Source organism: Tympanuchus pallidicinctus, unplaced genomic scaffold, assembly GCF_026119805.1.
Source record: "Tympanuchus pallidicinctus isolate F22 unplaced genomic scaffold, pur_lepc_1.0 scaffold8, whole genome shotgun sequence".
NCBI lineage: Eukaryota > Metazoa > Chordata > Aves > Galliformes > Phasianidae > Tympanuchus > Tympanuchus pallidicinctus.
The window spans coordinates 23,365,817-23,380,479 of NW_026294802.1; the positions used below are offsets into that span (position 1 = coordinate 23,365,817).

Below are 14,663 nucleotides of genomic sequence, written 5' to 3' on the forward strand. Positions count from 1 at the left end.
TGAGAAACAGTTCTGGTAAAATGTTAAGTCAATGAAGACATCTCTGGCATCCAAAGTCCTACAGGGTGATATGTTCTTATTAAAGCTTAAGTAATTTGTGAACGATTTTTAAGTAAAACCTACGAAAAACAAAAGAAGCCTAACTGGAAGTACTTCATAAGCAGGGCTCCCAGCTATACCTCTCATCACTGTAAATGACTGAACAAAGGCTGCCTTAACATTGACATAAAAACTAGCTAGCAGCATTCAGATTGAACTGAATTATAAGGAAAATACAGCCTAATAAGTCAGTGAACCAGGAAATGTATGTTTGGCATATCAAGGAAAATATTTATATTTTTTTATTATTATTATTTGTATTATTTATTTATATTTGTATTTTTGTTTAAAGTGATCCTCCCCATAACACTTCTTCCATCTACAATCTAAACTTCTTAGAGGTTAGTAACCTGCAAAGCACAGAATTATTATTTCTATTGTTAGAGATGGGGAAAAAAAGCACCTTTAAGCATTGACGCTTCTTTGCTGTCCAAGACAGTTTCATGCAGGAGGAGAATACAGACGTCCAAATTTAGAACTACATAACCCAGAAGGATGGGTCTTCCATTGACTTTGTAGGACATGGAAACTTAGATTTCATTTATGCCACCAAAATCTCTGCTGGACCAATTTTTACCCTGGCGTCAATGGAGGAAACAGGGGAAAAGGGAATAAAAGGCTTTCCTCACCAAAGTTCATAAAAAATGTCTGTAAAGGTTTAGGGTTTTGAGCAATGAGTATTCTACGATAAGGAACTTTAGTTCATTGACTGTAACTTGGTCTTTGAAGAGAGGCTGCAATGAGGACAGACTGAGGAATAATAATTTAGATTTGGTATGAAGTTATGTGCAAGGCATTCAGAATTTCATATGTGTAATATGAATGTTTTTAACTGTGTAATTCTCTAAGACAGTTTGACATTTGAATTACAAACTGAATTCCTCAAAGTACTTCACAGTATCTTTTTCCATATCTTTGAGAATAAAATTTGCTGTTACAAATGGTGTTTTAAAAAAAATACATATATATACATATTATACATATACATGTTTGTTTCTGCTCAGCATTAAGGGGCAGAGTTTAGCATACAGTACTTAGCCACTTGCATTCAAAAGAGGTCTTAAACATAAGAAATTATTCTGTTCTTTAATATGGCCATTTATGTCAGAAAAATGCATGATGGCTAAGTCAACGTGCCACAGGAGTTTATCAGGCAACTACAAGAAACTACTTGCTTTTTCTGACTTTATTTTCATTGTATGCTATTTGTAGAATCTATTCTACACTCTGCAAGCTAAAATAATAACTTTATAAAACTAGAATTTATTTTAGATTAATCTGTGTGAGAAGTCAGATTTTAAAAATCAGTGTGATTGAAACAGACTTCAAAACCTTATTTTATTCCTATACTTAGTTATATCTCACTAAAAAATGAGACGACAGGTGTCCCCATGAAGCATTTTCCTTTTGTTAAGTCAGCATTTTTTTGAAGGAAAATCAATCCACTGAAATAAAAAGTTACATATATTCAGCTCTTACATTTGTATGACAACTAATGTGATCAAGTCTTGATTTCAGCTACAGTATATGGGTGCCACTAAAATACTTGAACTCTGGGGAGAAGACAGACAGGGGCTTTGGGTGGGCTTCATTTATTTATGCTTATTACACTTGCTTGCTTGTGGGCTAGAAGTTAAAAAATGAGCAATACTTTGCTTGAAGGCAATAAAACATTTGTCACAGCTCACAGCTCACAGCACAGGAGAAAAAAATGCATGCCAAAGACATGCTGCCAGATTCTGTGCATCTCTGTTAAACCAGAACAATGAAAAGTTCTATCTTTGCACCAGGGAGCCTGCACATGGTATAAGCTGCTGCTCTTGCCTGCTTGACCAAGCTAAGCTAAGTTAGCAAGATACAAGAGAACAAGAGAATGGATTCTTTGCAAAAGTCAGCCACACATCCAGTGCTTGATGGTAAACAGAATGAGGAGGGAGCTTCTGGAAGCAAATAAAGTAATGAAAGAAATCCCCAGTGTCAAGTAATAGCAATGGGTAATAGCACACTGTTCAAACAAAACGTAAAAACTCCTTACTAAACTGAATTAAAAATACTTTCAGTGTAGACATCTGTGCTTATTTTTCAGAGTTGACTAAACTACTGAGAATTATTCTGTGCTTGAAAACTCATTTAACACCTAATTAACAGTGACTGTTTTTTAACAGTTTATGGGAAAGAAAAGGGAGACTCACCTTGTATAAAGCAGGAATGATCTGATGCATTTTCAGTCGATGAAATACAAAGATGTCGTACACTGCTGAAATTGCCAGTACAGTCACTCCTTGCTCCTTCCACAGCATGCTGCATCCAGCACAAAGTCCCGCTCCCAAGATCCAGCCCCAAGTTCTAGCTGAGGAACTTCTTGTAGAGCAATGCTTCACGTAACACATCAGGGAAAGCAAAAAGAAGAGGCAGGCTCCAATGTCTGCCCTCCCCACTATCCCTGCTACGGCTTCGGTGTGGATCGGATGAGACGCAAACAGCAAACCAGCTATCAAGGTCCAGTACCCATCCCCGAAGAGGATCCTGGAGAAGTTTGTGAAAAGGCCTGTGACTGCAGCATGCAACAGGATGTTTACAAGATGGTAACCCCATGGATCCATTCCTCCAATGGCATGGTTGATGCGGAAGGAGAGAGTGCAGAGAGGTCTGTATGACTTGTGGCTCCCACTGTGAGTGAGAAGCGTTCCCCAGAAATCATTGTAGAATATATGGGTCCAGGGTGTCTCTGGCAGAAGGTCCTGGTTTGTCTTGATAGCTCGACTGCAAAAGACAAGTAAAAACGTCATTTCAATAGAATGAAAAGAATACAAATGAAGGGCTGTGAAAATGTAATCACACTGCTACAACAAGAAAGAATGGCGTTGTTTTGATGTTGCTTTAATCCAAGTTTTTAATTTCTACAGGAGATGTTAGAGAAGTCCACATCCATTGACTTTTCACTAAAGCAAAATTTCCATATAAATTGGCTTTTAAAACATTAGAAACAGATGTTATGCTGCTTCCATTAAATTAAAACACTCTTCAGTTGCATTCGTCTGAGTCTAACCCAGGAGTAATTGGTTAAGATTTGATGAGTTATAATTAAAATGTAAAAGAAATATGAAAAACTGACAAACACTGTTGTTGAAACAACTGATTCTCCAGTAACTGAGAACTAAAACCCCAACTGGCCCTTTATACTGAAATTTTAATTTAGATGTTGGAATGAATCTCACTGACATGGATGAACAATAAACAGAAGTTGGTAGCAGCATGCAAATTTCTGGTGTGCTATGGGCACTCCCACAACTTTCCCATACATCTTTTGACTGACAGCAATTTTCAGTTAACACCTTGCTGAAGGCAAGCAGCAGAGTATTTTACAGGAGATCATACCTCTTTCTATTTCTTATATTTACAATTTAGAAAAAAACATTTTTTATGTTGTATTAGCTTAAGAATTCAGGCCTGTGTCAAGTTGACTGGGGGCAAAAAAAAAAATGCAGTTTTCAGCATTTTTGTTTCCAACCACCCCAGCAAGGACTGGTGCCAGCCATTAGCAATCTCCACATCTAATTCAGTACTGTAAAAATCTGTCCCCTTTAAAAATCCAATCATTTGCATTTCAAATTTATGCTGTAGAAGAAGGTGTGAGGCCTGTTTAGTTCAAAAAGATGACTAGAATTTAATTAATTACTTGTCTTCATAACTAAAGTTAAAATTAAGCAATTACAAAACCAATAGCAACAACAAAAGTGCTTTGTTGTTGCTACTGAGCTTAACTCATTTATTATTTATTTTAACAGGGTAATTGAGAATGAGGGCAGCTCATAATTCTAATATTAAAAATATTAAACAAGAGAGATGATTTATCTCTGTTTTTTTTTTACTGAGTCCCCCTTCCTGCCTTTCCAAAAAAATATATTTCTGTAATTAATCATGTTTCAGTTCAGATGAGGAAGCAAGAAATGGTACAAAATTCAGGCCAACATCAGAAACGCACCAGTCAAATTCATTCGCCCAGATTCCATTCACACTCTCATCTCCCAGTGAAAGAAGAACCTTGCAATCTGCATCCAAATCCCAGTTTTTATGCTATTCATTTCAGGAATGTTGCCTTGTTCGTTATAGAAAAATACTCAGACACTGATATGCTGTGCCACAGAAACTCCATACAAATACCCTAAATGACATGCAGCTCAAGGTTTCCATTGTCTACCGTGCATTGCTGTAATGCTTTCAGACACGCTTCCTATCTGCATGTCCTTTTGTCTCTGTGCACATGGAGGTTACAAAGAGGTCAGCTTAAATCCTATAAAGATCTGATGATGCCTTCTAGAATGCTTGAAAATTTTCATTTTGACTTCTGCTTATGCAGTGGATCAGGTTCCTTATATTTGTTTTCTCGACCCCACACACATTTTTCTCATTTTAGTCCAGTCACAAAAGAACACTGCAAGAAAACAAGATCTTTGTTTTCACGTTATTTATCTTGTCCTTTGGAGGAGTCTTTTCCTGAAATCTAAGCCCTCTGTTTGTGATTTCAGTTTGTAGTAGCACTCTCAGAGTCATAAAAGAAAAAAAAAAACAACAGGAATTCAGTAAAAGTAAAGCAGGTGTTAGGCTAGAAATAGTTCTTTCTCTAAGAAAGGCACAGTATCTAAGACTACAGACTCCTCAACAGTGAGCAGAGCTAAGAATGGCTATCAGATGTCAGGATTTAGAGCTGAAACCTTGAATTCAAATACTGTTTCCCTGAGAAAAAAAATGCTAAGGAAATAAGTGGCAGTAACACTGCCACTGCAACTGCCTTCCCTGAGGCTGATGTAAAAAGACTAGATGGCACACAGGTCACAGCCATTAAATCATCGGGTTTTACTGTATCTTTTGCAAATGTGCCTACTTCCAGTACTTGAAGCCATGCAACTGCTTCTAAAAAAAATAAGTAATTGTACACAGCTATAAGACACATCTATACGCATGTATATGCACGCATGCTAAGATACTAGCTGATGTCCCAGACAACTCCACGCTGCCCTTATAAGAGAAAGGACCAGCTTGGTCCCCCCCCGGTGAACAGCCCTTCCCACACAATGCGTATCTCCTTGAGTTCTTCCTTGCCAGGAATAAACTGTTCCTCAAAATTATAAAGAAACCTATTGTACATTCAGATGGCGTGAATTCAGTCAAATTTCATTTGTCTCAGCAACAAACTTGATGAAAGCCTGACTCTTTCTTGTTGAGTCCTATTCATTTAAAAATCAATCAGCAGCAAGCCTTGTGGGTACAGTATTGATTTATTGTATTTAGCTATAAAATTCCACAGACAATTGTGGAATAAATGTAGTTTCTCATGCATGTAAAGGTAACACAATCTAATATCTGCCAGCATGAAAAATATAGAAACTGCTGGTTCCACCTTACTTACTGGCCCAGTCATATAAAATGCTGGACTGTCTATGAGACAGAATTTGAAAGAAAGTTAGGAGTTCTTTCCAGATGATGATTTTTTTGCCGAGGCTTTGACCGTAACAACAGCAAAAGCCTGGTTAATGCTTTGGGACACTGGTAAAAGCAATTACAGGAGATGAAACTAGATTTCCTATAACAAAGAAGCATGTCTCACACAGGCTGCTGGTTAAGCTTCAACTGCCACCCTGCTTCATATTTTAAAATGTAATAAAAACTACACCTGGCCAACAAAGACTTGACTGCACAAGAGGATGCAGGAGTATGGACATCTGAGGTCAGGCAGCCCTATGCCATTTTGCTCTTAGAAGTGTGAAAGGCCTCCAGCTCCCACAGCCCAACCACAGGGCCCCCAGTCCAGGCCCTCCCACAGGCCATGGCCCAGCCCAAACCTGGCTGACGAGGCCTCATCTTTAATTACTAAAATAACAAGCTATTACTTCTGCTGCAGTATTGATGCTTAGGCAGTGATTTCAACAGCAATTTTAAAAGCAGTTCCTCCTGACGGCCTGACAGGCAGTGCTGACATGTCCTTTATAATGCTTCTGTGCTCACAGTGACCGGGGCTCTCCGCAGATAGAAAATGTTATTAACTGCTGTCTCCAGGAAAGACTCTGGGATAAAGGAAAGTACAAAACGTCTTTTTAGCCTTGTCTTCTCCTTCTCCTTCACTCACAGTTTACCTCCAGTTTACGTCCTGCAGATTAGTCCAATCTTGCTAATGGGCATAACAAGAGAAGCTCGCCAACTGCACTCATCACTCTTAAAAAGAGCTGTAAACTCTGCTCTTGCTAAAAGGCACTGGGTCACAAGGGAAAGTCATTTTTCAAAGCTCCAACGCAACTGGCATTTTTACTTTCGAGCAGCTTCAGATAAGGCTTGCAGACTCAGCCAGGGAACTCGCTTTCGTCAATTTTTAATGCCTGCCCATTTCACGCATCCCGGGAGAGCAAGATATCTCATTCAGAGTACAACAAATGGATCAGTTTGAGAGTAGAAGAAGGAAGAATCATAGCCAGCTATCAATACTTTAGAAATGGAAGTCTGAAGAAAGACAAGAGCTGTACAGGCAAATCATTTGTTTATCAACTCAAAAGATTCCTTCTGCCTCCTGCTAATTTGCTGTGTAGGTCAGTACACACCTTCAGCACAATGCAAGTAAGATTTTTTCCATCAAACTCAAATAATAGCAGAGACCGAGCAGTTCATACATACACATATATATGCATACACACAAAAAAGCCCAGATGTTTTTAAAATTAACAGCTCTATATGTCCTGAACTTCTGCACTAGTGCTAAACTGATCCAGGTGTTAACACCAGGGTAAAAAAACAGATGCAACATTCTAAAGTGATTTAACACATTAAGCCATATGTCCAGCTTCAATATTGCTAATGGCCCCCATATGCTGAAAACGAACATCAGCATTTGAAGTATGGGACATATTTTTGAGAAAAAGGAGAACTCCCAAATGTGCACAAAGAAGCTATTGCCCAGTCTTCTCTCACATAAAATAGATAGGCAGTGATGGACTGGCAAGTCTCTATTCAGAGGTTCTTCCTTGGTTTTCCTCAAAATCATTTTAGAATATTTAGAATACTCCATTTTCATAAGTAATGGAAAAGCACCCTGTAGCATTTTTATAGTAGATCTTAACAAGTCATGCTAAGGAGGCTTAGAATATTTCACATTACCTATAGAGACAGCAAGCTTGAAAACAGCCTGAGCCTCCTTTACAGAGTACAAACAGCTTCACATCCCCTGAATATACAGCAGCTGAGTCTGTCCCTCCAAAATACTTCCAGGTGATCGGTTCAGCAGGCATGCGTCAGATAACAGGCTAACAACAAAGGTTGTCATAGCTTGGATAATTCTCATGCTTACCCAAAGACTAAGATATACGTGTAATCTATATTGATAACCAAAAAAAAAAATAAAAAATCAGAAAGCACTATCTGGTCCATAGAGATGCCTTAAGAGTAATAAGCATTAAGTATGTGAAAGCTCATTCATCTAAATGTTTAATTACAGACTCAAGGGAACTATTTACCATTCTTGCATATTTCTGGCAGCAATTATATCTTGCATGTTCCATATTAAAGTTCATTTCTTTTCAATAGTTGTGAAAGTGGTATTTATCTACAATACCAGCAGGCTATAAAATTTTATCCATGCTGGTTTTCAAAAAGAGGTACCTATATTGTACATTGAGCAGGGACACCTGCAGGAGACCAAATTCTATGCATCCTCTGGGTTTCAGGTCGCAGCTTTTAGTTTCTCTGAAGAACAAATTTTCTTAGGTGAATCTCTAAGGAACAGACAATAACTCAGCTGTTCTCAGATGGGAAACAACTACGTAACCTGGTTACACATTGGATCCTCAGTTGCTGGCTTTGAGAACAGGACTAGATGTATTAAAGAGGCCGCAGAAGAACACCTACATTCAAATCATATTTTACACTAATTAAATGAAAACTTAACATCACAAAAGGGAAATGTAGTGCCAGTAAACTAGTCCCTAGCTAACTTATGCCAATCCTTTTCTAACTGTAGAAATGCATCAAACTCAGAGCTCATGCATGGAAGACAATATTCCCATCTTGGAAAGTGGTAATGAAAGCTATTAACTATGCAGCTAGTAACAGAGAATATACGTGTAAGTATTAATATTATTTACAGATTTTGGATTATTATCGTTCTTTAACAGTAACATCATAGCCAACCTAAGCTGTGTACAGAACAAAGATGAGCTACACATAACAGGACAGTAAGCAGTGTTTTTCTCATAAAACATTTTCGGTGATACTTTTCCGAATTAGACATAAGCAGAATGGAAAGATGGATGAGACAATGGTATTATACATTTGTATGCTTACAATTGTCATAAAAAATGGAAGCACATGGGGAAAAAAAGCAATAAAAAAAAAGAAACAACAAAATTCAGACAACAAAATCAGAAGCGTCACTGTATCACAGTAGGTAAATATATTGTATCCAAGTATTTAGACTTCCCAATAATTGCCTGAACTGTACAATATCTTTTAAAAGCATTGACCTGCATTGGCTGCAGCCTTCTAGACTTCTCTAACTTTGCAACTGAAGATGCAGTGTTATTCTGAAGAAGAAAAGCCATTCTAAACAGGTGGTACACACAACACTGACTGCTGTCAAGCACTGCTTTACCTATACTGAGGCATACAGCAAGCACTGATTTTCTTATTGACTAAAAGAGCTCTGAAAACTTTAAGGAACTAAAGGTTCAAAACATTTTGGTTACAAGAAGGTTGAGATGGCCTGAAAAATCTTTTCCTCCAGGAACATAAATATTTCAAAAACTAACCATCAAGGCTTCAGTGGAGAACCTTTCTCCATTCTATAAGCCCTTTCACTTCTAAGTGCATCCTCATGCTGAAAGAATCTGGCCTTAATATTAACCCTAAGTGCAGCTCGCTCCCTCTAAGTTCAGTCTTTTTCCTGATATAACAAACAGAAGACTACATTAAGTATGAAACCCTAATATCAACTGGCTGGTTGATCTTATTCAGACACATGCAAAAAACAAGCTGCATGGAAGCAAGAGAAGTAATTAATACTTTCTGCTGCTGAACAATGGGATACCATGAGACTCCTCTCAGGAGGTAGCAGATACGCACACAGAGAGAATAGAGGCACTGTCGTTGTGTCTGCTCCCTGAGTTTGTTCACCACAACAAAATATACAGCAGGTATATGAAGCAATATTTACTGAAGAAAATGCTTAAATTACTAGACCAGAAAATGCTTTGTTTTTCTCACATCTGTTTCGTAAGATCTCTCCCAACTACAAACAAACAAACAAACAAACAAACAAAAAAAAGCTAATTCTGTTTCTCTAAGTCTTCAAGATATTCAGTATTTATTTGACAACATCTTCTCTCAATTATATAAGCAATGCTATTCTTTATAAATATTATTCAGTGCCAAACTACTGGCTGGCAATAGCTCATTATTTCTTTCTTTTACACAAGCACATGAACACAGAGACACACACATACATACATCCACCTGTGAAAATGTAATTCCAAGCTTCTGAAGCATGGTCAGAATTTATAATTGGAACCTCTGCTGCCCTTTCAATTCTATTTTAGATGATAAAAGCAGGCCCAGCAGGCCTTATTAGATTTACTGTTCCACAGTAAAACATGGCACTAGCCTACTTCTTTTTCCCACTTTCCTTTGAAAAAAAAAAATTTTGCCATTTCACCGTACAGCTACTCACAACAGTACAATTATCTCTAAGGAAAAGGACAGATGTGTTAAGGCTTGAGAAAACAGCAGCAACACTGGAAACATTGAGACTCTTAGCTACTTTAATAAGACAGACATTAAACTACATTTTCTGACAAGTCATCTACTGAATATACATAAAGCCTTTTCAAAACATGTACGTTTTAAGCCATTACAAAAAAAACAAGGCATACCTTCTGTACTGCACAGAAGAGCATATCAGTTATACACCAGTCCTGTAACACCTCTCTTGTTCTTTTCAGTAGATGGCAAACTACATTGAAGAAGCAAGGCTCAGTAATTTAACTCTTAAGAATTCACTTATTTTTCAATTCAAATTTATTTATTTACACAGTCTTTTCAAAAAGTTCAGGGAAACTGTACGTAATTATGCCTAAACACACACTTCTGCACTCTAGATTTAAATCCTGAAAGAACCTTTGGGCAGCTGACTTATTGTTATGGAAGTATTGAAAAGACTAGCCAGGAACATAGACACATATAAGTACAGAAATACTAAGTAGAGAAGATACTTCTGAGAACACAACGTAATTTACATACACTGTCCTTTTAAACTTTTATATATATATGTATGTATATACATATATATATACACGTATATACGTTTGCATAAGTGGGTGGGTAGGGGACAAAGAGAAGTATCAAGGGATTGTGGTGATAGCACTATTTGTAGCAATATACTAAATAATATTAGGAGATCAAATGGGTCCTCCCTGGGGATTAAATATCTAAGTTATTCTGTCAGCACCAAAGTCCAGCTACTCAGGAGAATCAAAGTTGACACACTGTGCTTTCAGTAAAACAGAGGACAAAATATCAACAAACACACAAAACAAAGCATGTTTAATATGATGAAAAGAAAAAAAAAAAAACCAGCAAGATATGTTAACATATACTTAAGATAAAACCCAAGGTTTATATTTCTCTGTAATAACATTATACTCATCAGTGAATCAACCAAAATATTTAAAGCATCTTTTTAGAAAACTAAAAATTAAAAAAAAAAAAAAAAAAAAAAAAAAAAGGTAGTTTTCCTTCTTAGAATAGGATTCTAATTCCAGCAAATGATATAGAGGCTAAAGAAACCATTTATGATGTACATAGATGAAGATGACCTTTTGGCCTTGCCACAGAAGATACGTCAGACAAATTCCTGGAAGCCTTTTTTGTTTTTTTTTTTTAAGCAGAATAAAATGGAACTCACTACAGTTAAGTCAAAACCGGTTACTATGGGGAAAGAAAAGATCTACTCAATAGAAAATAGTCCAAATCTGTAAGATTTCATCAGTGTACTTTAACAGGGCAGACCAGCATCCATCCATTTATAAAGGTGCTGATCGGGCTGAGAAAAGGTTAAAATGAGTATTATTGACTTGTTTCATCTTAGTGTTTCAATAGTCTATCCAGATGCAGGGACTCATTTGACTAAAACAAATTTTGTGGCATACCATAGTAATTGTGAAACACTAGAAATAGAAGTTCATAGCAATGTGTAGAATATATTTTATTTTCTCGTATTCTCTTGTGGTTAAGAGCATTCAACTAGTAGATAACAGTTTGAGATTGGCTTAAAAGGGCTAATTACAGTTATTTTTTTAAAGAAAATACAGACTTTCTAGTCACGATTACATGCTAGTCTGCACTAAGCATACTCCTAAGGATTTTACTGGATGCTGTCAAAGATTGAGCTAAAAAAAAGCCAGGAAATGGCAAATTAGTTGAATTATGTTATCAGAACACACTGAATCAAATTCTGATTTCTTCTATATTAGTGTTAATCCACATTAGCATTGGAATAACCTCCAATTTATGTCACTGAAACCAGTATGGTTCTGAAATCAATTGCAATTGGCAAAAGCTTTTATAGCCTTCCAGTAGACTTTTTAGATTCCAACGCATAAAACAAAGTAACCAGAAATCATTCCTTCTTATGCTTTAGAGCAGCTGTTGGGAGTCAGGTAGTAAGTAGTAACGATCTCAGACAGCAATTCAGGGAAACTGAAGCCATTACTAGACACTAGAACTGAGTACGAGATCAACCTTCCTGCCCAAACAATTGCAAGCCAAATTAAGTTAAGCTGAACTATAAAAAGAAAATCAGCAAATCAGCATAAAACAGAAGCAGTCTCCCCAGCTCTACACTAGCAAATTCACTTATACTTTTCTCCTCTGGTGGTTTGTGTGTCCATTCAGAATGCTTTTTTTTTTTTAAAGCAGGTTTAGCTTTCCTAGGAAGCATCCCTCTAAGAAAGGAAGGCCTGAAGATCTGTGGGAAGACTGAGCCAATAGTTCATCGTTAGGTTCAACTTCTTACTATAACATTTAAGTCCAAGCACTCCTGAGAGCAAAACAACAGAGATCTGCACTTTTTCCTGGTAGCTGAGGAACGAATGCTGCAAAAGGTTATGGCATTTCATAACTGGTCTTTTTTGACAATGACAGCTCTAAGTTCTGCCTAAAGAGACCTATGGAGGAAAGTCAACAGAAGAGAACACAATGCAGAAAAATTACTGAGAGATTTTTAAAAAAGAACAAAAAAGTTTGCTTCTTTCAGTAGTCCACATCATACACAGAAATGTTTTGTAGGGGAAACAATTCACACACAGTATTTTGGTAACACAGAAGTTGCTAAGTCCTCTCTTAAATTCTGGCACTGCTAATGGACAGTAATCATTCTGCCTTCGATATTTAAACAAGCAGCACTGGTTGAGATCAGAGTAAGAAGAAACTTTAGACGTAGAAAAAAAGCCTTGGATAGATTATGAGAGACATGCAACAGAGTGGAGTGGAAGATATCCAAAGGAATCTGGAGTACTGCGTCCAAGTTTGGAGCCTCCAGTACAAGAAAGACAGGTAGCCATTGGAGATGGTCCAGAGGAGGGCCACAAAGATAATCAGGGGACTGGAGCACTGCCCCTATGAGGACAGGCTGAGGGAGCTGGGCTTGTTCAGCCTGGAGAAAAGAAGGCTGAGGGGTGACCTCACTGCAGCCTTTCAATACCTAAAAGGAACCTACAAACAGGAGGGGAATCAACTCTTTGAAAGGGTTGATAACTGCAGGACAAGGGGAAATGGTTTCAAGTTGAGGGAGGGGAGATTTAGGTTGGATGTCAGGGGAAGTTCTTTACAGAGAGAGTAGTGAGGTGCTGGAACAGGCTGCCCAGAGAGGTTGTGGATGCCCCGTCCCTGGAGGTGTTCAAGGCCAGGTTGGATGGGGCCCTGGGCAGCCTGGTCTAGTATTGAATGTGGAGGTTGGTGGCCCTGCCTGTGGCAAAGATGTTGGAGATTCATGATCCTTGAGGTCCCTTTCAACCGTGGCCATTCTGTGATTCTGTGAATCAGAATAGATGCCTAGAGAGACTGGTCAACATTTTCAGACTGCAAAAAAGAAAAAGAAATGGTGAGTATCGTAGTGCAGCATTTGTTGACAAGGCTAATATATTCTCTTCAGCTTCTCACAAAAGGATGGAAAATATAGATTGGAGAGAAACTTCAACATCACATGCTTATGTTTGAAGAGAGTTGGTTTTCTACTAGGATTCTAAATGTGTTTGTTACCTAGATCATTTAAGAAAGAGTATTGCAATGTCTCCCCCTACTCCCCAAAGAGAAATCCATTTTGGCCCTTACGTAAAATACAGTGCCTATCTACTACCTCAAAGGAAAGAATCTGGGAAGGTTACTTCTACAGGAGTCAAGCTCCCTCTTTGCTGTCTCCCATGACATAATAAGCCGCTGAAAGTTTAATGAAGAAAATGATAACTGGCCAGAGCATATAAAACAGCAGGATGCATTTATTTCTGCATAATAAAACCAATCTAACTAATATAAGCAGTTTCTGCTCTACAAGATTTGCTTCTTTTTTTCTGGGGCTCTACATTGCATCTTGCTGTAAATTTATTGGGAATCCAAAATTTGTTTCTCTTCACAGGAAATTACTCATTCAGAGTAACATAATGCTGTGCATGTATCACAAATATACCAGATTCCTAACATACTGAGAAATTAATTATTATATAGTCAATAAATACAGCAATTCAATGTATCTGTCCCATCCACTAAGATAGTGTAGCACTTAGGGTCTATTCAGTTTTCAGTGAAGATTCCTATGCTATCCTGATGAATTTTAAAGGAATACTTAAGTAGTAAGACATTGCTACCAAAGTCCTTTAGAAAACTTTACCCAAATGTTGCATGCAATAAGACACACGTATCTCACTCAAATCAACTTTATCATCCCCTCTAGTTCTTTCTCAGTTCAACTGTAGAATAAAAGCATGTAGACATCACTGAGAGACAAAAGATGATGTTCACGAGAGGTGCTGGGAGCCCACAGGAAATCCAAGAAGCCATCCTCACGTTTTCAGGTATGTTAGGTTTGCCATCTCACCATTGAGAACAAAGTGTAACTGGAAGCTGCAGCAGTGCTAACTATGAAGATCTTTTCATGTGAAGGCACCTGACTTGAATCCCAAATTCACAGCGAACGTTCAGCCATCAACTATTGAGAAAGATAAAATCATATTTCTAGAAACATAAGCTTCTGTTATTTTAATATCACAGGCCATTGTTGCAAGCCAACAAAACAGATGAAAGTTTTAAATTAAAGGTCAATTCTGCGGGTTGATACTCTGCAATTTTATGTATAAATCAAGCCAGGTGACTTATTTCCAATAGCTATGAAAATAATAAAACTGGTTTCAATGACCCCAGAGATATATATGCTTATTTGTGGTTGTGGCCCCAGGCAACCCTGAAATCAGCAATTCCATTCAGTCAGAAGCATGGCACACAGCCAAGCTCCTGTAAGAGTTAGAGGTCCTGCA

The 14,663-nt window shown here is 37.6% G+C and overlaps 1 protein-coding gene across 3 annotated transcripts in view; it reads right to left on the reverse strand.

Moving 5' to 3' along the window:
* Nucleotides 1–14,663, reverse strand: part of TMTC2 (transmembrane O-mannosyltransferase targeting cadherins 2) — a 234,030-nt gene that overhangs the window by 131,261 nt on the left and 88,106 nt on the right. For all 3 annotated transcript variants that reach the window (XM_052669219.1, XM_052669220.1, XM_052669221.1), the window contains exon 2: nucleotides 2,292–2,862. In XM_052669219.1, the coding sequence (XP_052525179.1) occupies nucleotides 2,292–2,862 (571 nt within the window). The remainder of the gene's footprint in view (nucleotides 1–2,291; nucleotides 2,863–14,663) is intronic.